Source organism: Entelurus aequoreus, linkage group LG14, assembly GCF_033978785.1.
Source record: "Entelurus aequoreus isolate RoL-2023_Sb linkage group LG14, RoL_Eaeq_v1.1, whole genome shotgun sequence".
NCBI lineage: Eukaryota > Metazoa > Chordata > Actinopteri > Syngnathiformes > Syngnathidae > Entelurus > Entelurus aequoreus.
Genome location: NC_084744.1, coordinates 20,620,746 through 20,644,878, shown reverse-complemented (window position 1 = coordinate 20,644,878; position 24,133 = coordinate 20,620,746). Strand labels below are relative to the sequence as shown.

Here is a 24,133-nt window from a genome sequence, read left to right as displayed (position 1 = left end):
GTTTACTCTATCAGATTAAAGTTCAAAGCTCAATGCTTAAGTGGAGTAATGACAGGTGTTGAGCAAAAAAAATCAGTATTAATTTTAAAATGTTTACTTACTCAACCCAACTGACTGTGTTTAATTTAGTGTAAAAAAAAAAAGAACAAAGCAAATGAACATTTTGAGGCATCACATTCAGGGAAACCACTGTTATCTCCAAAGAAAGTTTGTTACATCTTCTCAAATATTCAAGCCGTGTTATTTATGAGTCTGGTGTTAGTCGTACCTTACGTGGGTCAGCCGTACAACCAAGCAGGATGAAATGATTCTGCGTCATGTTGACAAACTTTGATTGAAAATTGAATATCGATCACTGAATAATTCAAGCAGTCACAACAAAGTGTGCGTTATTAGCATGTCCAACAAAGTATTTGTGCGCTCATGTTACATCCCCATTAGGCCGCAAGATATAAACTGACCAGTATGGCACTGGTCTGAACATTCTGTGGGGATTCTTTTGAGTGGAAGGTGGAGGTGCTGTGATTGGCTTCAACGTGGCTCACATTTTGTTGAAACACTCTTTGGCATTGGACCACACCTGGATTCCCTGAGGCAGTGACAGAACAAGAGAAATTAAAGAGAATTACTCACAACATCATTGGCCACAACATTAGCTACTCAACACCTGCACTGCAAAAACTGAAATCTAAGTAAGATTAAATATCTCAAATAAGGGTGATATTTGCTTATTTTCTGTCTGGTAAGATAATTCTTCTCACTAAGCAGATTTTATGTTAGTGTTTTACTTGTTTTAAGGGTTTTGGTCCTAAATTATCTCAGTAAGATATTACAGCTTGTTGCTGAGATTTTATGACCTATATTGAGTAAAACATGCATGAAACTAGAATATCAAGTGTTGCAAAGCTGTGTCATCAACACTCACAAGTATAAAACTGCTTTATTAAAGTAAGAATTTCTTACTTCAAGCATGAAAAAAAAAATCATGATTTTGACACAAATGTGTCTCATAATTAAAACAGATGACAGCCAAATGGACTTTGCTGTTTTATTTTCAATGAAACAAGAGAAAATACGTACTCATATAGTAGTACAGTTCGCACAGTACAGTAAACTAAAAGTTAATATCTAAACATTTAACATGTGACATTTCAAACAATTTTGAACATAAATAGTTCATGCACATTCAGATAAATTCTTCAAAATTACAAGGAAAAAAAATTTGGCCGCGGGCCGGGCTGTACATATGCGCACTAATTGACTGAAAGAGAACGCACTTGGCGCGATGATGTCATGTTATCGATGGAAAAATGCATCTTTAGACCATATGATTTGCCTGAGCGGCTAGGAGACCCCGAGAGTAACAAGCGGTTGCCTTGTTGCCTTTCCATTAAGAACAATAAACTAGTTTTTAGTATAAGTTTGCTGGTTTCAAGAAATGTAATGCCGAGCGCATATCATTACGTCAAGATAATGGCACTAGCATTTACTTAATTTAAGGATATTTTTCAACATATTGAGCAAAAAGGTCTCATTTTTTTTCTACCAAGAAAAGTGCACTTGTTATTAGTGAGAATATTCTTATTTTAAGGTATTTTTTGGCTTCATTGAGGTTAGCTAATTTGACTTGTTTTGGAAAGTCTTGACAAGCCGAATTTTCTTGTTCTATTGGCAGATAATTTTGCTTAGTTCAAATAAAATACCCCTAATTTTTTTTTTTTTTCTTGTTTTTGAACACTGATTTTTTGCAGTGTGCAAAATCTAATGAGACTCAATGTAAGGGGAACCATATTGCCACGTGTAGTGGACAGGGTTTACTTAACTACAGAAAGGACTAGATGTCTTATGTTTTAAACAGCTTTGATCATTCATTTATTTTGTAATGCTATTTCTAATCAGGTTAGCGAGAGCCTACCCTGGCAGTAGGGATGGGTCCGTTTCACATTTGAACTGATATAGTACCAAAAGCCAGTATGTGGGGATCGAAACCGGTGGTAACGGTACCAATTTTCTGTTCTTTTGTGTATACAAAAGTGTTAGTAAATATTAATTGTTCAAACAAAACTTTTATTTGACATTTTACACTGAGCTGTGCTGTCCAGTTATCTTGTTTTCTTACACGTCGGCGTCTCATTTGCAAGTATTGTACTGTATGATATAGAAGACTTTGCATGCAGTTGCAATTCTTGGACATTAGATGGCAGTAGTGTATAGACTACGATGTGTTGCCATAGCCAGTAAGTCAGGCCTCAGAAAACATTCGGCCCGCCAAACCTTTTAAGTTGGTCCGTCGACCATCACCCAAGTAGGCTTGATGAAACCATTCAAAACAGGGTTGCTCATGTATGCAGTACTCCCGGCACCCCGCAGGGGGCAACAAAGAAGCATATGTGTCACAATAATATCTGTGTGTTGGCCCTGCGATGAGGTGGCGACTTGTCCAGGGTGTACCCTGCCTTCCGCCCGATTGTAGCTGAGATAGGCTCCAGCGCCCCCCGCGACCCCGAAGGGAATATGCGGTATAAAATGGATGGATGGATGGATGGGTGAGTAACAGAAGATGGCACTATCGACCATGAAAAAAATCGAAACAAATCGCGAAAATCTGACTTTTAACAGCGATGGGACAACAAAGTATGGATGTATTGAAAATGCTGACCTTGTGATGTCTTTTGTATTTGTGGTCATGTTGTTTTTGGCTGTTTAACTCGGACAATCAAAACTGGTTAAATGTAGAGCTGAATTTGACCAGCAGAGGGCGATAAAGCCGAACCTTAGGTTTAACTGTTTTAAACCCCATGTGTGCAATGTTTGCTGGGTGTATTAACACTAAATCTTCTATTTTATTTATGTAAAATAGACAATGGACGTTATATTTTTGTAATGTTTATACTTTCAGTTTGACAAACCTAAATAAAGGAAGACGTATAGAGAAATAGAACTGAGGAAGAAAAATAATTCAAAAGAAGGAACATCAATCAGTACCAAACTTAGCTTTTGTTTCATCATGCTGTTAACTATCTGTCGAGCTGCACATGCTGCAAACAAGTAGCGAGGGCAGAATAATGAATTTATTGACAGTGCAGTGTGAAAACTGATGTGTTTTTTTTGTGAATAAGTAAACGCAGTCTCAAAGAAATATTACCTGCAGAGGCACTTTCTAAAGAAACATCCACATTTTGATATACGGCCCCTGAGACCTTGGGCTCTTGAAACTGCGGCCTTCTTCTAGTTGAATAGCCGTTGTAGTAAGTAGTCTTAACCATTAATTTGAATGTGCCAGTTTTTATTTTATTAATCCCTACTAAGTGATAAAAATGTAAGTATTGTACTTATTACACACTTGCTGTTTTAATGTAACACGCATTGTAGTTTTCATGACCAAATTTGGAGGTGTTGAAATCACCATGTAAAATCGCCATTCGCTAATGCTAATTGTTTGCATGTCCATGGCAAATAAATGTTAGCTTTTGTTTCTTAATGCTGTTAACTATCTGTCTAGCTGCACATGCTGGAAACAAGTAGTGAGGGCAGAATAATGAATTTATTGACAGTGCAGTATGAAAACTGATGTGTTTTATTAGTAAATAAGTAAACGCAGTCTCAAAGGAATATTAGCATTATGCTAACAATATTTGATAAGTGGAGCCTTTTTGTACTTTTAGGTGCCTTCTTACTTTGTTGACATGGAACATTTTAACATTACCTAGAAGAGGCCGTCCAGCTGAATCTGCTCTAAGTGCTTGACTGCTTGTTTTCTGGCCAAGTGCTTGTAAGTCTGCAACCGGACGTGACTTCCCGTGCAACAAAAAGTGGAAATATAGCATCCTTACCCGGTAGTATGGAACGACTTTAGTCTGTACCTATAAAAGTACCAAATTCGGTACCCATTCCTACCGAGCAGACGAGACTATACTCTGGACTGTGCATCGGATACCCACAAGCACAAATACATAGAATAAAGGTATATTATCACAAATATAGTTAGGTGCTGCAGTGTTCTGCGTTTGAACAATGCCGGAAATGACAAACTATATGGGTTATGAGTCATGGTCAAGGTAGTTTCAGTTTCCACATGTTTATGGGTTTAGTTTTGTTTTTACAATGGCGAGGACAAAGGAGATGTTTGTTTCAAGTGGACTAACATACTAGGCGATTATTAATTTAAAAAACTGTCACTATACGGCAGTGTTTTTCAACCCCTGTGACGCGGCACACTAGTGTGCCGTGAAATACAGTCTGGTGTGCCGTGGGAGTCTATGTAATTTCACCCAATTGGGTTAAAAATCTTTTTTGCACACAAGTAATTATAATCCATAAATAATGTGCCGCTGTTGAGTGTTTGTACGGTCTAGAGCTCGGCAGAGTAACCATGTTATACTCTTCCATATCAGAAGGTAGCTAATTGCTTTGTAGATGTCGGAAACACGCCATGTGGTGATCACAATATGCAGACGACATCGGGAGGCAGCGTGCAGGTACTAAGGTATCTAATGCTTAAACCAAAAATAAACAAAAGGCGAATGCTGCTAAGAAAAAGACATTGAAGCTAAGGCATGGCTATGCAAAACGAAACTAAAACGAAACTGAACTGGCTGCAAAGTAAACAAAACACAAAATGCTGAACGACAGCAAAGTCTTACTGTGTGTGGAGCAAAGACGGCGTCCACAAAGTACATCCGTACATGACATGACAATCAACAATGTCCCCACAAAGAAGGAAAGCGTCCGCACAACTTAAATAGTCTGGATTGCGAAAACAAAGCAGGTGTGGAGGATAGTGCTCAAGGAAGACATGAAACTGCAACAGGAAAATACCAACAAAACAGGAAAAAAACACCAAAATAGGAGCGCAAGACAAGGACTAAAACACTAGACACAGGAAAACACCAAAAAACTCAAAATAAATCACGGCGTGATGTGACAGGTGGTGACAGTACACCTACTTTGAGACAAGAGCTATAGTGATGCATGCTTGTTTAAGGTTTAAATTCATATCCAACAATTGCAAGAACGACTTTTTATTGTCAATATCGGTGACTGAGTTTCGTTTTTTTAATGATTTCTGCTTGTGGTGTGCCTCAGGATTTTTTCAATGAAAAAAATGTGCCTTGGCTCAAAAAAGTTTGAAAAACACTGCTATATGGGGCATGAGTCACATTCAAGGTAGTTAGCTACATGTTTAAGTTTGTTTTTTTTAACAATGGAGGGGACAAATGAGAATTTCGTTTGTTTCAAGTGGAAAAATGCACCAGACAAATCAAAAAATGTAATCTATTAAAATGTTATCCTGTATTTCAGGAAACACTGTATTTAAAAAATTGTGCCAAACCCAGTTATAAACTCTTAGTACATTACTATGTACATGATACACTAATCTCAATACATTTTGCAGTCATGTTCTGACCTCTGTGTGTATGTACATAAGAGGCAACAAACTACTGAAGAAACCGCCAGGCCACACCTACCTTCTTACACATGCTAATTTGCATGATAGCATAACTGATGAGTGCTTCACGCAGATCTCTGTCCTTCTGTTCCTTAAAACGCTCTATATCTTCCCAGGCTGTTCGCACAAACTCTCTGAAGACAAGAACAGATGATGGAGACAAAATAGTAAAAGTTCAGGCAAACATAGAATGGGGAACTTTGCTTGATTTGATCTCTAAATTAGTCAGTGTGACAGTAAACACACACTCCATATTAATTATAGTCAGCAAAGAGTTCATTATTGATGGAGAAAAGACAAGATAAAGTTGGGTTAAAAGCTCACTGGCACTCTGTGTTCTTCTCTTTCATTATTTGCTCTCCCTCCTGGATGCTCTGCTCCAAGGATGCCAACCTGCTCTCCCTCTGCTCCTGGCTCTCCTGGCCAAACAGTTTACTGGTCATTCCTTTTAGGGAGAAAACACGCACCATCTAAAAGATGCACACAAAAACAAAAGGCAATTAGCAGTAATAACTCTCAATTCTGAAGTTTAAATGCAGCAACAGCTTCTTCTTTTGTTGTCCTGTCCAGCTACTCAGGCAAATTCAATCAATCAATCAAGATGCATTTGTATAGCACCTTACAACATCACAAGGGTGCACATTGTATTGTTGATGTCGATGCCCAACAGGCCAAAGCAGCAACAGCTAATGAATGTGTGTTACCCCAGTGGCCAGCTCTTCTCTCTGCTGCTTCTTACTGGCGAGATCCTGAGCTGCTACTTCCAACTCGTACTGGATCAGCTCATGTTTCCTACACACCGACCTAAGACCAAAAACAAACATTGTGGTCATCCTCTAAATCAGAGGTTGGCAGCTGGCACTGGGGTCAGAGGAGAAACCAGTTATATCATTTCCAACTGACTTGGAGGCCATAAATGTGTCCTGACTGGGAATTGGATGAGTGTTAGGAAGGCATGGAAAAAGGAGAGTGAGACGGTGTGTGTACGGTGTGAGAGACTTCATGAATGTGCGACCCCTATTGGTAAACTAACCATGAATACATCCCAAAATGAAAAAAAATACATAATAAAATAGAGTATGGGTATCCAACCAATAGCTTGCCAGTTGATTTTGAGTAGCTCACTAAAGGGTCAAATAATATTTTCTTAAACTCTCAGTATTTGTACAATTCAGACAATGAGCCTCAATTTAATGACATAGTACCACATTTTTTAAATGTTGTATTGTGATTTGTATATATACATATAGTGTATAACATCTTCTTGTGGTCTATATAAGTTATGTTGGTGGTGCTTGGGTCAAAATTTTGCATAGACTATGTTTTACACACCATCTTCAAACCGCTTTCTGACCGTCTCTTCAGAATGCGCCGTTTTGTGGGCGGTCTTATATAACATGCCAAAGTCATCCTTTGTCATCCGACAGTAACAAGCCCCATTCAACTGCGTCTCCACCCCGTCAGCCATGTTGTAGTTTGTAGTGCTTCCATATCGGGTCTACTGACAGATAAAAGTTAGAACTATATGCTACATTTTATTAGAAATGGCAGCAGCGCAGGATCTTAGCATGCATGTATATTGCGATCCAGTCTGCACCACAAGAGGATAGAGAAAAATAAGGAACTCATTGACTGTATAAAAATAGCAGACTCGCACAAAGCTCTTTGAGTAAACCTCTACCATATATGGAGATTTTTGCTGACGTAACAAAGGCAAAAAACATTCCTGAAGTCTCAAATTCCAAATGGTTTGTTTGGAGCAAGTTTGGAAGAAGGCATAATTGTTTTATAAATATTTCTGCCATGCCTCGATGGCTTGATTAAACATTTTTGGGACATACAGGGATCCCAAATACACTAAAACAGGTACCAACAGGTATTGTTTTTGCCTTACAGGGTCCCTTTAATACAAAATGTGAGTTGTGAATAGGAACATTTTGTGAATGATCTGGCAAAATCAGCGTATTCCCTTTGTTTGGGTTGCAATAAGTTATTTAAATAAACAATTCAAAAATGAGTAACTCTTGTCAATTTTCATTTTGTAAAAGTTGCTCTCAGAAAAAACAAAGGTTGGAGACAATTCCGTATGGACAGATTGCTTTGCCTGTAAAATAAAATTAAAAGATCAAATATTTTGAAAGTTTATAAGCTGGGTTATATTTTGCAGCTCCAGACTAATTTTAGTTCGTAGAAGAAAAGACAAATTGCTCTTTTGAGAGAAAAGGTTGCTGACCCCTGTTCGATACTAAAACCTTTCCTAAAATAACAATGAAGGTGTTTGTGACAAATCACAGCTGACTAATTAAGGCATGGTATATTTTTAATTGCAATGTTGTGGCCAACTTACCGGACAGCTTCAGTGTAGAAGAGATATTCCTTCAGTTGGTCTGCATAATGTTCTTCCTCCTCCAAAATGTCATCAATGGATGAAGCATAGCTGACCACAAAGAACCAAATGTATCACATTTATTTGCTGTTTACTATGTGGAGGCAAGTTGAGTTTAGTTAGGTAGTGTTCATAACTTACGCGTCCATGTGGTGACCAGCACTTTGTAGCCCGTCTCCCATTTCTTTTTCTATAGCGCTCCATTCGCTGAAGACACAAACATGTGACTTGCTATCTATGTTGAATTAAAATTACTAACAATAAGCTGAGATAGGCTTCAGCGCCCCCCGCAACTCCGAAGGGAATAAGCGGTAGAAAATGGATGGATGGATAACCTGATGCCTTGTCAAATAAATTAGTACTTTATTAAAGACAGTATGTTTATGAGATGCTGTGTAGTTTGTGTCAATGCAGCACACTCTGGTGGCAGTAGATGAAAATGCAGGAACAAACAAAACTCCATCCATCAATCCATCCAATTTCTACCGCTTATCCCTTTCGGTGTCGCGAGGGGTGCTGGAGCCTATCTCAGCTACAATCGGGCGGAAGGCGGGGTACACCCTGGACAAGTCGCCACCTCATCGCAGATAGACAGACAACATTCACACACTAGGGCAAACTCGCTCACCTGAAAACTCGGCCATAGTTACCATGGACTTTGTAAACGCCATATAGTCTGTCCGCAACTCTCTGTAATAAACACAGTTAACTATTATAATGAAGGGAATTTGATCAGTTGTAAATGTTTTATGACGACAGATTAATAATTTATATATTAAACACATGTGTTCAACAGCAGCAATACAAGAGCATTTTATGTACATTAGTTTGTGTGTAGGTCAATACTCACCGCTCTCACCCTGAGAAGCTGAGAGATGACAGCATTCAGTTCATCACTATATTGTTTCAGCGCTGTAAATCGTCTAGAAAATGCAGCAAAATGTTAGCAGTTTATATGACGGTGGAATTTGTTTTAATGGAGTCAAAATAAAATTCACAATTTCCCCAAGCAAATAGTTCTTACTAGCTCATGCTATTGATTTAAAGGTTGGTACTATGTTGATCGTGTGACGATGTTCCCAGATGAGGGAGATAAAAAAGTACACCTACTTATCAGGGTTCTTGACTCTGAACATGGCACTCAAGGACTTCAACCTGGAATCAGCCTAACAAGGAAGACATACTTTAACACTAGAAAAAATGCCTCATTTTGCAGTAACTTTGTTAATTATGTTTCCAGAACAGCTCAAAAGTACCTTGTCTTGGAAACCCGTTTCCAGAACGGCATCCCTCCAGGATTTCTCCTAAATGAAAATTAATTCACAGATTAAAACGGGAGCGTTTCAGTTGTCATTGCAGTACTTCAAAGAACCACCTAGGGTTGCACTGGTGCAAGCTGGCAACAGGATGTTAGCAGAACATGTATGTTTAATAGCAAAATGAGCCAATATGGGGCCAAAGAAACTTGTGATAGAGAGAGAGATAGTTTGATAAAGATGGTCAGTGTTTCCCATAAACTGCCAAGATACCTGTGGCGGTGGGGACATGGCTATGGGCGTGGTCACCATGACATCATCGAGTAACTTGCATAATTTACTACAAGGATTTGATTTTCTCTAAAAAGGCTCAAAAAATGTATACTTACTAATTAATAACAGTTTTGTTTTAAACGTCCATCCATCCATCCATCCATCCATCCATCCATTTTACAATATAATTACAACACTTTATGTACATATTTATATACAGATTTGAACAATAAGTTATTCACTGAAATATATTTATTAATTGTGGTTCTTACAAAAAATATATCTTATAAAATATAGAAGCTAAAATGTCTCAAAGCTCTGCCCCTTTAATTAGTGCATACTAAATAATTTAACTTTAGCCTACTACTACAACCATATTATTTACCAGCAACATAAAGTGAAACAGAGGCAGAGGTGTCCTGCCACAGTCAGTAACAAATAAACAGAAAACAGTAGTGGTGGTAGATAGACACAGAGCTTCATCAAACATCTGATCCAATGAACAAAGAGCTCCAAAAATCTTGAACTTTAGACTGCCATCAGTTTTACTCCCTACACTTAACCATGTGTTTCCTACTGCCTGCAGACTTTGCACCCTTTGTTATATACACATGTTGTGTTTCTAATATAAATACATTTAATAAAGTCAAATACAAATAAGGCAACAAGAGAAGTATCCTACACTTCTCTTTTGTAAAGTAAATCTGAACAGAACAAATAGTCTTCAATAAATGGTAAGAGTGAGAGCAAAGGTGTTCTTATTAATTTAATTAGTCATTCATTGCAATGTTTTTCTGCATTTAAAACTATATTTATTTTCTATTAAATGCACTTAGTGTCTGGATCGACTTGAGTTAGTTTTTATTAGAAAACTGTTTCAGTCCAACCTAGGTTTGACAGTAACTAAACAAGCTACTGTACAATGTTGTTTATTTTGTGATGGCAATGAGGAAAAATTTAATGATAACTACAGAACTGAAAAGATAAAAATTTTCCGCACAGAAAAGCGTCCCACACGTCTCTGTCCTGGCTGCTCAGTACAATGTGGTTAAGTTAGCAATAATAATATTGAATTATTGCAAATGTAAAACGTTTTTTCTTACAGAAAAAAGTATTCTATTTAGTGATTTATACATGCGAGTCAGCTTTTTTCATAATTTGCGGTTCCACTCCATGTAAATGGTCACTGTAGACAACTGCTAGGACTACTGCTTTTATGTTAAAAGGCAGCTTTTTCACTTACCATAGCATGCCAATATTGGGGCCTTGAGTATTGTCTGATACTGATAATATTACGAAATTATATCAGCATGACTCATACTACATACTTTTATTATTTTGTAGATCAGAATGTTAAAAAAGGTTTGATCAAGGTAAATTACTCAGAGAACAATGGTAGATATGATAAATACTAACTGTATCACAGATTTGTGCTTTTGAAGTGTAGTGAAAGTTTTACTGAATACTTTCTAATACGCTTCTGCCTTGGAGACTTTCTATCTGTAGGTAATATTCAAATATTATTATTCTGTACTTGTTTATTTTGACAAATAAGGTGTTTTAGACTGCAATATTGTGCAATTATAGACACTTATTACACATGTCTACCTTGTGTGACATGTGGTACTAAGTTTACCTTTTGTAAATGATCACTAAAATACAAGAAAAGTTCACACTTGTGTGCTTACTGTAGGAATTCTAGATGGATTACTTGTATCAGAACTTAATTCAGAGATTTTATATATCATCCGATACTTTTTTTTTTAATTTATTTATTTTTTTGCTGGTATCAGACCAATATAAAAATCGGATCGGCACACCATGATTTAACGACGATACAAACCTCTGTGAGAAAGAGGAAAAATATATTGTCTTTGCAAAGGACAGGATGTGACATCACACGCAGCAGAAAGTTTTCCAGGCCGACTCTCCGCCGCTCGACAAAGTCCGGGTCAAGGTTGTCCGCCGACAGCTTGTGCCACACAAACTCCGCCTATAAATGGAATCGCACACTCACACGTTTAGAAACAATGCAGTTGTATTTAATCACCTTTGTTTCACTTACCCTTTTCTCTGGTAGTGGAGGGATTATGATGTAAGGGTAGGTGACCAGGAGGTATGTTCGGAGCAGCTCAAACTCACTGTAGCGCCTCCACAGACAGTCGGGAGTGGAGGGTGATGATGCGTCTGCCACCGTTTCAGCTGGTCTGCAGACACAACATCAACATGTCGCAATGGGAATATATTTAGATTATGATTGTTGGAAAAGACAAAACCATTTCCATTCAGATATTTCTGCAACTATATTCCAAATAGTGTTGTAAATTGAAAAAAAAAAAAGTATTTTGATACTTCTTTAAAAAAAACATGTTTGTCTTTATTTTAACAAACTTTTTATGATACATTAATTTGTTTTGTATGGCAGTCAAATAATAATTTTGGCATTAAATAAGATAGTGAACTTACTAGACAACTTCTCTCTAAAGCAAACGGGTTACAATAGCTCCTAATTTGGCCGCTGACGTATGCAGTAACATATTGTCATTTCCCATTGCCATCCATCCATCCATCCATCCATTTTCTACCGCTTATTCCCTAAGGCATGGGTGTCAAAATTGGCCCGCCGTGTAATTTCACTTGGCCCTTGAGGCGATATCAAATTAACACTAGAGCTGGCCCGCCGATTATATACAGCAGCGGTGCCACAGTAACGCCGCATTCACCGCTAATTCTCATACTTGCCAACCCTCCCGGGAGACTCCCAAATTTCAGTGCCCCTCCCGAAAATCGTCACGTCTGCTTTTCATCCAGTCCAACGAGTGCTGGCCCAGTCACATAATATGTGCGGCTTCTGCACGCACACACAAGTGAATGCAACGCATACTTGATCAACAGCCATACAGGTTACACTGAGGGTGGACGTATAAACAACTTTAACACTGTTACAAATATGTGCCACACTGTGAACCCACACCAAACAAGAATGACAAACACAGTTCGGGAGAACATCCGCACCGTAACACAACATAAACACAAGAGAACAAATACCCAGAACCCTTTGCAGCACTAACTCTTCTGGGACGCTACAAAATACACCCCCCCTCACACACACATGATGGTTATGTGTATGGAGGTTATATTTCTCCTCTTTTCTTGAGAAAAATTGTTATACACTCTCTGGTAGCAGGTTATAGTTTGCTTTGTACATCATTTTAGCTGTTTGCAAACGCACCAAATCGTTGAATTTCAATAATTGTGATTTAATAAATAAAGTGTTTGTATGTTCTCTATATCCAACATTATGTATTATTCTAACTGATCTTTTTTGTAACACCGTTAATGAATGAAGTGTACTTTTGTAGTTGTTTCCCCATATTTTTACATAATAACTAACCTAGGCACGCTCTCATGTCCATGAAAGAGAAAAGTACTGGTATTTTTCAAAGGCCGTACAACCTTATTTCCAATTCCTTTTTCACCTAGATGTCTGCGGCCTCGGGAGCTCACAGGAGATAGAGCAAGAATGTAATTGTTCAGTTCAGTTCCAGTTTGTTTCGAACATGCATACGATACAATGTAATTCATCACATATTTTCAGTTGTTTCATTACAGCACGTCCGAAAAGCAGTAGGAAGAAGCAGAGCTTATTTAATCCTACCCCTTTTCATACCATAGCAACTGTATCCAATTTCTTTATTCTCTGTAACAGAACAGTGAACTAATAAATAATAATTAAATAATATACCATAGTAAGCATACAAATATTAAATACATAAATAATCTTTGTCTCAATAAAAAAAAAAAAAAGGAAAAAAAGGGTTGAAGATGTTCATCATAATTCCTGTTCTGTGTACTTTGTGAACACTTGTAGTTTGAACCGTCTCTTAAACTGAATCATATTGGTGCTTTGTTTGATTTCTTTGGTTAATCCGTTCCATAATTTAATTCCACATACTGATATAATAAAGGTTTTAAGTGTGCATACAAATGTTTTAAACTAGATTTTCCTCTAAGGTTATATTTCTCCTCTTTTGTTGAGAAGAATTGTTGTACATTCTCGGGTAGCAGGATATAGTTTGCTTTGTACATCATTTTAGCTGTATGCAAACGCACCAAATAGTTGAATTGTGATTTAATAAATAAAGTGTTTGTATGTTCTCTATATCCAACATTATGTATTATTCTAACTGATCTTTTTTGTAACACCGTTAATGAATGAAGTGTGCTTTTGTAGTTATTACCCCATATTTCTGTACAATAACTGTAACCTAGGCGCGCTCTCATGTCCATGAAAAGGAAAAGTACTGGTATTTTTCAAAAGGCCGTACAACCTTATTTCTAATTCCTTTTTCACCTAGATGTCTGCGGTCTCGGGAGCGCACAGTAGACAGAGCAAGAATGCAATTGTTGCGATTTGGTCAGCTGAACAATGTTGCTCATCCTGGACCTACCGTGTTTCTATGAGGTAGACCGTATACGTTTCTTGCATGTTGACGGTGTTTTTGCCTGTTCTCTTCTCAGCCTCCGCCACATTGATCTCCAGCTTTTTCAGCAGGGAGCTCCCCTTCTCCACCATCTGCAAAGGACAATGAGCAAAAAATAACAAAGATCGTCTATTGCTAGGATTGCACTTGTGGCAACTTTTTTTTGCAGGTCACACGACGCGAGACCCCTTCCTCTGCATACGTCACTTCCGCCAAAAAAAGACATTAGTAAGCATAAACTCTCCCATAAGTACTACAATTAACTGCGTTACAGTTATTGACAGTAAATAAACACTAAATGTAAGCCAGCTAATAAGCTAGCATAGCATGAAGTTTACGAGAGCCAACATTCCCGCTGAGAGATATAACTTGTTATTCATAGTTTACAGCTAAAACTATTAAATGTGTCGAAAAATACACACTTTTTGAGGGATTAAAAAATGTATCTGAAAATATATCATTGGCTTCGCCGCTTATTGCTAGCTTAAAGAGGCTAACACTAGCAGGCTTGATAGTAGCCTCGTTGCAATGGAAGTAGGTGCCGCATAAATGAACACTTTTACGACCGTGTTGATTATGTTGTTCTCGGATTCCGTGGGCGTAATGTCAGTGTTGCCGATAACTGCCACTTCTTCATGACTTCCAGAGTCTGCCATCATCAGCGGTTGTTGCTGCGCTGCCTGCTCTTGTCAGCTGAGCTGGCGTAAGGGAGGGAGGCGGCTCCTTGGCGCATGCGCACTGCTGTCAGACGCTAAAAGAAGAAACTTTTTAGAATTTACAAACAAAAAAATCGAATACTTTTGAATCTCTGGACGATAGTGGTGACGAATTTGCTACATTGTACTCATTCAATTTTTACAATTACACACATCCAATTGAAATTAAATTTGTAAACAAAACATTTTTGTTTGAAAATTCAGTTTTGTCAAAATACCGTGTGTAAAAAGTCAGTGTATGAAAATTCAGTCTAAAAAAATTTAGTGCAGAAATATTCGTCGTTTCAAAATTCGGTAAATTAAGACTGAAGCAGTTGATCAGGTCTCAGAACCAGCCGATGAAAGATCTGTGTCACGTGACCTCAAACTTGACATCTCATTGGCTTGTCCTGAAACAAGACCGATTAATTTAGTCTTAATTTACTGAATGTCGGTCTTCGTTTTTTTTTTACACTGATTTTTAGTATTTTGGTATATTTAGTATTTTTAACAAACTTATTTTTTAAACACACACATTTTGCTGACACATTTCTATCCAATGAAATTGTCAGCATAATGTAATGTAAAACCTTTCATTTCACAAAATACAAATGCAAAAAATAAATTTTCATAGATTCAGCGTGCAAAATTTTTTTAAATTTTTACAATTACATACATCCAATTGAAATTAAATGTGTAAACAAAAAATAATACTGAAAAACCAACAATCTACACATCAGGTTGAGCAAATTACGACATCAGCGAAACATGTCAAGGAGACTTTATTAGTAGATAAGTTTGACCATATTCTGAAATCCCAAAAAGAGGACACATATATGCGTGCCAAGGCGGGCAGCACGCCAAGGCCGGGACTTGGTGAAAATTTGCCAATGATACTCAAACTTGCTTTATAAATACCGTAATATATTTATTTAAATAAAGCATTTTTTCTCCTCTGTTGACAGCAGTGTTGGCGCTAGGAATTCTCAAAATGGGGTACCAGGGACCCCATCAAGTCATAAAAATAGGGTCCCACAATAAGTTTTTGGGGTCTCACTTTTTTGTAAGCGTTTTGAAAAAATAAAATAAACATATGCATTATCCTGTTATATGTCACATTCTATATTCTGTTTTGGAAAAAGGTTGTCATAAATGTTACTTAATTCATTAAAAAGAAAACAAATGTGTATACATATCTAAATGTATTCAGTTATAAACATTCATTCACTTTCTTCTTTCCTTCATGGATCTGAACTTTACCGCTGCTGGTAGTTTTTTCTATGTTTGTATTTAATAAGTTGTAGGTGTATTTATTTCAGTATAAAAGTGTAAAATGTGTTTTGCTTTGATCCTGAAATGATGATAATGGTGTGCCAGGGCATACATAAATTGTATATGTAATGCTTAAATCTCTAGAGTCTACATCAACTTCAGATCTATCCCTCATTTCAAAATGTTTTAGTTTTTTTTATGTTGTTTGTTTGTTTGTTTGTTTTCCGCCCTTTTTTGTCAAACAAAACAATGTTTTTAATGGCAAACACACAAAATATGCAAAATCTTCCACCAAAAACTATTTTTCAAAGTGTAATATTTGATGTGAAGTAATCGGAACCTTTGATAGGTCAATAATTCATAATAACATTGATTTTGATTCAATATTATGTTTTGAGCAATGACAGTTTGAAAGAAAAACAAACAGCTTTGTTTTATTAGTCAACATTGCAACTTTTTCTAAATTACATTTAACCTTTAAAAGCTTTTTTATTTAATTTTTGTTATGTTTTTGTTTATTTTAATAGTATTTTTAGAATGTGAACTCCCTCGCTCTCTCTGTCTCTGTCCCTCCCTCACGAATGCTGCTGCTTGCACACACCTTCACAATTTGTTTTGTTTTCAACCCCTTCTTAACCCTGAACGTACATTGAAAATACACGCAACCCTAACTCAAAATGCCGGACATTTGAGGCATTTAAGAGACTCCGCCCGGACAGCTCGGAGAGCCCCGCAAAAGAGGACATGTCCGGGGAAAAGAAGACGTATGGTCAGTCTATAGTAGGTTGCACAGTACAGTACATATTCCGTACAATTGACCACTAAATGGTAACACCCGAGTACATTTTTCAACTTGTTTTAGTCGGGGTCCACGTTAATCAATTCATGGTAAGGAAAGAAAACAAAAGCAAATACAGACAGGGTATTAAATAATAATAAATAATAATAATAAAAAATATGAAAAAAAAGGGCTACCTAAATACCTTTAAATGTTTTTAACAAATACATCAATTTAAGGGCTTTTGCCTTGGCTCAAAAAAGGTTGAAAAACACTGCTGTAAGTAATACTTTTGATATCTCAATATGCAGACTGTATGTTGCACAATTTAATCATGGTTATTTATTAGCATTTATTAAAATAAAATGCATGTCATAAAAGCCTGCCAAATCTTTACTTCCAGAAGATACCTTTAATTCTTCCTATGCAACATTTGGCTCCTTAAAAAAACAACATAATAATGTTGTTCAGGAAATATAGGAAAACATATACAATAAAATTAATTAGATTAAAAATGGAAATATTATTAAAATAGTCAAGTATGATAGACGACTGTGATTCCTAGGTTGGTGCTTGATGACATGTAAAACCACACAATAATTGCATAAATGAATCGTGTATGAATCAATTTAAGTGGACCCCGACTTAAACAAGTTGAAAAACTTATTCGGGTGTTACCATTTAGTGGTCAATTGTACGGAATACGTACTTCACTGTGCAATCTACTAATACAAGTTTCAATCAATCAATCAATAAGTAGAAACCGAAAGAAAGAGTACATACCGACATTTAAAAACAATTGTACATCATAGCTTTAGGAGGGCGCCAACACAGACCCCTAAAACAGCAGGAGGGTCACGAACCCTTCCAAAGCCTCATGGGCCCCCAAAATGAGGATTTACAAAGATCACATGTGGTGAAGAACCACAATAGTTGTGTGATCATGTGTCAAAGCGAAAGTAGCAGCATGTGACCCTTTCTCAGGATTGCGTAAAAACACTGATAAAATGTCTAAATAATTGTATCCTTTCTTATTACCTTGCACTGGACAGCTGCTGAGCTTGCAGGAGGAAATGACCCATTTTTCACCCAAGTCCTGTTTTGCACCTGCGCAAGACAGAGAGCATTATTTGCAGTTGTTGTCTCCCTGTGCACACGTTCTCTCCAGTAGGCAAAAAAAAAGTTGATTGTGAAATTCACATCTGTTGCCATGACAACCTGTTATTAGGTCTTGTGGTGGTTTTGTTTGTTCTGTCTTCATCACGCTGCCAGTTTGTTTTCATGTTTAAAAAGAAATGGCATAAAGTGGAGCTGAGAATAGTTATAACGTTGCTTGCTTGGCACTTTAGTGAGTACATCTGCACCATCTAATTGCATCCAACATGCACATGAGCTTTATTAAAAAGCCTTTACAAAGATAATAATACTGATTATAGGTTTATTATTGTCCTGGTAGTTTTGCAGATTTGCACTAATACTAACAGGTGGAATACCTATGAGAAAGTAGTACTATTTTGCTAAAAATGTACTCAATTAACAAGTTATAGTTATACTTTACACTGCATATGCACTGTAAAAAAGAGAGAACATGTTCTTTAATGAACACTTTTATAAATTAAAGTGCAAAAATAAAATAAATCCTCACCTTCCTGCGTATTGCCAAGTGCATTTTCCTCCTTTGTACATACAGTCGTGGTCAGAAGTTTACATACACTTGTAAAGAACATAATGTCATGGCTGTCTTGAGTTTCCAATACTTTCTACAACTCTTATTTTTTTGTGATAGAGTGATTGGAGCACATACTTGTTGGTCACAAAAAACATTCATGAAGTTTAGTTATTTTATGAATTTATTATATATATTATATATTGAAAATATACTGAAAATGTGACCAAATCTGCTGGGTCAAAAGTATACATACAGCAATGTTAATATTTGGTTACATGTCCCTTGGCAAGTTTCACTGCAATAAGGCACTTTTGGTAGCCATCCACAAGCTTCTGGCAAGCTTCTGCTTGAATTTTTGACCACTCCTCTTGACAAAATTGGTGCAGTTCAGCTAAATGTGTTGGTTTTCTGACATGGACTTGTTTCTTCAGTATTGCCCACACGTTTAAGTCAGGACTTTGGGAAGGCCATTCTAAAACTTTAATTCTAGCCTGATTTAGTCATTCATTTACCACTTTTGACGTGTGTTTGGGGTCATTGTCCTGTTGGAACACTCAACTGCGCCCAAGACCCAACCTCCGAGCTGATGATTTTAGGTTGTCCTGAAGAATTTGGAGGTAGTTCTCCTTTTTCATCGTCCCATTTACTCTCCTTAAAGCACTAGTTCCATTGGCAGCAAAACAGGCCCAGAGCATAATAATACCACCACCATGCTTGACGGTAGACATGATGTTCCTGTCATTTATCATTGTATTATTTTGTCAACATTATTAAGGACAAGTGGTAGAAAATGAATTATTAATCCACTTGTTCATTTACCGTTAATATCTGCTTACTTTCTCTTTTAACACGTTCTATCTACACTTCTGTTAAAATGTAATAATCATTTATTTTTCTGTTGTTTGGATACTTTACATTAGTTTTGGATGATACCACCAATTTGGGCATCAATGCGATACCAAGTCGTTACAGGATCCTACATTGGTCATATTCAAAGTCCTCATGTGTCCAGGGACATATTTCCTGAGTTTATAAACATAATCTAAACATTAAAAAAAATGAAATAAGATTTTGTGATGCTAAAAAATGTCGATGTAATCATAGTAGTATCGACTAGATACGCCCCCTGTACTTGGTATCATTACAGTGGATGTTAGGTGTAGATCCACCAATGGAGTTTGTTTACATTTTGACGCCAGTGAGCTACGGTGTGTAGTGAAGCATGTTTAGCTATTCCTCGTCCTGCAGGGATGATACTTGTAAGAAACTTACTTTAATCGTCGCCATGGAGGCGAGGATTAGTGATTTAGAAGTAGCTACAACACTGCAGACTGGGGCTGGACTTTAGCCGCTAGCTAGCTAGCCATGTCTTAAAGCACCTCTTCCTGAGGGCATTTCAGTGTTATAACTTCACCTTTATCGTTAGTTTTTAAGCCAAAATGCGTCTGTTCTCCCTTTTCTGTCTACACACTGTGTCTGTTTGTAAGTACTCCATGATTGTGCGCTGCCGAACATGCTCGTCTGCTCGTAAACCAACAATGACACGACGTGACGACGATGGGGTTATGGTGGACTGGTACTTTTTAGAGGCGGTATAGTACCGAATATGATTCATTAGTATCGCGGTACTATACTAATATTGGTATGCCGTACAACCCTAAAAGCTTTATTTGTTTGTGTGATGTCAACCAATCTCCTGGATGGAGAGGCCACAGAAGACAGACAACAGGGACACTTCCCTTTCCATCTTGTCAATAAACGATGTGAAGCATCCCAGCTGAAAGAGATGCGGCGTGCCGTGTCAAACATGGAACGCTGCGGAGCTGAGAAATGGTAGGAAGGACTCAGTGGCGGCTTAATTCACACACTGTGTGACACCCGGTGGGATCCTTTCAAACAGAATTTGAACGCCCCCCGCCCCCATCTACCTCCTTGTTTTAATGTCACTTCTGCCCAGGCATGTTGAAATATTCTGCTGCAAAACAATAGCAACAATAATTCATATTCTCTTTAAGTGGTCCACGACTGCACACATAACTGTATATCAACGTAAATGATGCTGTGGAAGAGGATGGAGCCTTAATGAAGCCCACTGAGGCCTTCATGGAGGATCCTCATTAAGGTGAATGGAGCACTTGAACACAACACGCAGTTTATACACTCTTCTTTGCAACTACTGAACCTGTAAAAATGACTGAACCACAACTAAGTCTGAAACCTGACATTCAATTAAAAAATGACAAATACCGTAGTAAATGGTAAATGGGTTCTACTTGTATAGCGCTTTTCTACCTTCAAGGTACTCAAAGCGCTTTAAAACTATTTCCACATTCACCCATTCACACACACACACAGTGATGGCGGAAGCTGCCATGCAAGGCCCTAACCATGACCCATCAGGAGCAAGGGTGAAGTGTCTTGCTCAAGGACACATGGATTGTGACAAGGTTGGTAGAAGGTGGGGATTGAACCAGTAACCCTCAGGTTGCTGGCACGGCCACTCTCCCAACTGCGCCACGCCGTCCCCTAGTAACTATTATAGTAGTAGTAACTATTCATCCATCTGTCCATTTGTCTGTCCATCTATCCATCTACCTGTCTGTTCGTCTTCTATACATTGGAGTCTCTTATACGGGGTGTCCAAAACCTGAGGGCCATTTGGAGCCTGCAGCTCGATTTATTTTTTTTTGGGCTTAGATTTGGACATTACACACAGAAAACTAAACTGGCCTAGATAACCCCCCCAAAATGGGACCTGAAAACCAAAAGCTCCCTGTACGATCAGTGTCAGAGCTTGGTCCGCATTGCCGGCAGTAAGTCGGGCCCATTCCCAGGGAGGGTTGGAATCCGCCAATGCTGCCCTTTGTCATTGATTCTGTTCATAACTTTTATGGACAGAATTTGTAGGTGCAGTCAGGGCAGTTGAGGGGATCTGGTTTGGTGGCTGCAGGATTAGGTCTCTGCTTTTTGCAGATGATGTGGTCCTGATGGCTTCATCTGGCCAGGATATTCAGCTCTCACTGGATCGGTTCGCAGCCGAGTGTGAAGCAACTGGGATGAGAATCAGCACCTCCATGTCCGAGTCCGTGGTTCTCGCCCGTAAAAGGGTGGAGTGCCATCTCCGGGTTGGGGGAGGAGATCTAGCCCCAAGTGGAGGAGTTCAAGTACCTCGGAGTCTTGTTCACGAGTGATGGAAGAGTGGATGGTGAGATCGACAGGTGGATCTGTGCGGCGTCTTCAGTAATGCGGACGCTGTATCGATCCGTTGTGGTGAAGAAGGAGCTGAGCCGGAAGGCAAAGCTCTCAATTTACCGGTCAATCTACGTTCCCATCCTCACCTATGGTCATGAGCTTTGGGTTATGACCGAAAAGACAAGATCACAAGTACAAGCGGCCGAAATGAGTTTCCTCCGCCGGGTGGCGGGGCTCTCCCTTAGAGATAGGGTGAGAAGCTCTGCCATCCGGGAGGAGCTCAAAGTAAAGCCGCTGCTCCTCCACATCGAGAGGAGCCAGATGAGGTGGTTCGGACATCCGGTTAGGATGCCACCGAACGCCTCCCTAGGGCAAGTCCGACCGGTAGGAGGCCACGGGGAAGACCCAGGACACGTTGAGAAGACTATGTCTCCCAGGTGACCTGGGAACGCCTCGGGATCCCCCGGGAAGAGTTGGACGAAGTGGCTGGGGAGAGAGAAGTCTGGGCTTCCCTGCTTAGGCTGCTGCCCCCGAGACCCGACCTCGGATAAGCGGAAGAAGATGGATAGATAAAATAACTAAAACTATTACAAAGGACATGCTGACTCACTACTGAATAGAAGTCAAGCAGAAACTAAGTGTAATTGGAACAATGAGGTAATTCAGTCCATCTAAGTACTGTAGAACAACCTAACACTCGCATAGCACGACAACAATGTTGATGATCAGCTACTGAAGTGACCGCTCGCCACAATCCTAATCCATGCGGCTCTAAACAACTGCATTATGTTTATGCCAGGGGCCGGCCCTGGTTTTCCACTACACCAGAAAAGTAGTTTCTCTGTGTGTGTCCTTTGTGAGAATGCATATATTTTTAAGAGTTCTTTCTTTATTCATAGTCATTTTTAAAGCAGCTAATATTTTCCCATGTGTACACTTTGTGCTTGTATCTTATGTCTCTTAGTAAACTCTGTGTTTAACCTTGAAGGCGCTGGAATGTGTATTGGGAGTATAATGTACTCCCTTTTTACCTTATCAGTTTGGAACAAGAAGGCTGTATTTCTTTCAACAAATAAGCTGACTCTTTTCGTTTGATTTTCAGACCGCTTCTTGATGCTGTTATTACCACATTTGTAAGGACTGGTCTCCTAAAGCTTTAGTAAAACTTGGTAATATTGCTATTCTGTCTTAATGGTCCTTCTTACTCAACATATATGTCATCCGAAAGAATTTGGGTTTGACCAGTGACTTTTATTCTCTGAGAGGAAGACTGGTCATACGCAACACCTTACAATAACAATAGCTCGGTTCTACGGTAGAAAAGTATACAGTTTCCAGCCCAAGACGTTAAGGTTTTAATTTCAGTCCGATCAGACCGTGACCGACCTTGGACATCAACATCAGCGGCTTCATCTTGCTAATGAGATTCTCCAAAAGCAGAATATTCATGAAAAAGATCCAAAGAAGTGCTTGGTTTTCCTGATCAGTCGTGTCTCGGTCTTTGAGGGGGGAGGACAAGAAGTCATTGCGGCTGCATGGCCAACTGCTGTCTGGGATGTAATTGCTGAAAGCTGGAATCTATCACAGTAGTTATTACAGCGTCCTTTCCCTCCCTGCTCGCCGCTCACAAAAGGAGAGGGACTATAAAAAGCAGCAAAGCGTGACTCTGTGATCCGGGCGCCGATTGAGTCAAAGTGTTCTAAAAAACATGGAACGCAAGGAGCGAAAGATGGAAAGACGACTATTTAAGTCTATTCTTGTGATTGTATCCTGTTAGCTCTAAGGCCCGATGTTGTCTATGATTAACGGAATGACCAAAACTCATCTGCAGGAGAAAAATAACTAATTGCCCTTTGGGAAAGTTCACTGTGCTCCCCTTGTGCCATCTTCAGGAGAAAAACAAATCACCTGCTTCCTGTTCCAACATACTTGACCATAAATTAGAAGAAAACAACATTTAACAGAGAGAACAGTCTTTAGGGAGATCCTGAGGGAGTTTTATTTCGTCTTTATTACAAGCACCTGGCACTTTGCCTTGGGTCAATAAACAGGAAGTGAAAAGGACTTTGAACAACAACAGAAAAGGGTAAACAACCAGGACTTGTTAAGCCATGATTACATTTAGGAGTTCAGCCAGAAGCCATCATCTTCAATGACTTTTACACAAACCTGCACACTTTATCTAACACTTGCAGGCTTTTAGTCTACACCATCATTATTTTATTTTAATCACCAAGAACTGATTAAAGCACACATATGGAAGCGTTTTGGAACGTTTTTGACTGAATTCATGCCAAAACCTGTTTGTAGCCATTGAGGAAATAACCTGCAATCTACACGATTAAATATCTGAATACATTTTGTTTTATTTCTGACAAACAAGCTTTTTTTTCTTACAATAAGGCGCACCTAAAATCCTTTTTCCCCCCTCAAAACTCGACAGTGCACCTTATAACCCGGTGCGCCTAATGTACAGAATAATTTTGGTTTTGTTCACCGACCTCGAAGCAATTTTATTTGGTACATGGTGTAATGATAAGTGTGACCAGTAGATGGCAGTCAAACATTATATATATGTGGTAAGAGGTAATATGGCAATATGACTCAAGTAAACACCAACATTTTAAATGTTCCATAACTTTACATTACACACGGCGCTCAAAAATATATCAAAATGTT

The 24,133-nt window shown here is 38.4% G+C and overlaps 1 protein-coding gene across 2 annotated transcripts; it reads right to left on the bottom strand.

The window, feature by feature from the left end:
* Nucleotides 1-119: 119 nt before the first annotated feature.
* On the bottom strand, nucleotides 120-14,920 carry snx4 (sorting nexin 4). 2 transcript variants are annotated; one of them, XM_062069189.1, is made up of 15 exons: nucleotides 14,783-14,920; nucleotides 14,415-14,599; nucleotides 13,816-13,940; nucleotides 11,430-11,571; nucleotides 11,208-11,357; nucleotides 9,092-9,139; nucleotides 8,946-9,001; nucleotides 8,686-8,758; nucleotides 8,464-8,525; nucleotides 7,977-8,042; nucleotides 7,797-7,886; nucleotides 6,154-6,253; nucleotides 5,774-5,919; nucleotides 5,469-5,583; nucleotides 120-589 (listed from the first exon to the last, which is right to left on the bottom strand). In XM_062069189.1, exons 2-15 carry the CDS (start codon nucleotides 14,505-14,507, stop codon nucleotides 542-544), a joined length of 1,314 nt encoding a protein of 437 aa, XP_061925173.1. In that variant the 5' UTR covers nucleotides 14,508-14,599; nucleotides 14,783-14,920; the 3' UTR covers nucleotides 120-541. The 2 variants fall into 2 exon arrangements, with proteins under 2 accessions (XP_061925173.1, XP_061925174.1); XM_062069190.1 differs by lacking the exon at nucleotides 14,783-14,920 and having other exon boundaries at nucleotides 14,415-14,610.
* Between the last annotated feature and the right edge of the window lie 9,213 nt (nucleotides 14,921-24,133).

What these genes read in the sequence shown, in the direction of transcription:
- snx4 (XM_062069189.1), bottom strand. Translation starts at nt 14,507, where the DNA reads ATGATGGCAGACTCTGGAAGTCATGAAGAAGTGGCAGTTATCGGCAAC. An exon ending in CTCCACTACCAGAGAAAAGG is followed by an intron (nt 11,358 to 11,429) that starts GTAAGTGAAACA and finishes TTCCATTTATAG; the next exon opens with GCGGAGTTTGTGTGGCACAA. An exon ending in TTCTACACTGAAGCTGTCCG is followed by an intron (nt 6,254 to 7,796) that starts GTAAGTTGGCCA and finishes TTTTGGTCTTAG; the next exon opens with GTCGGTGTGTAGGAAACATG.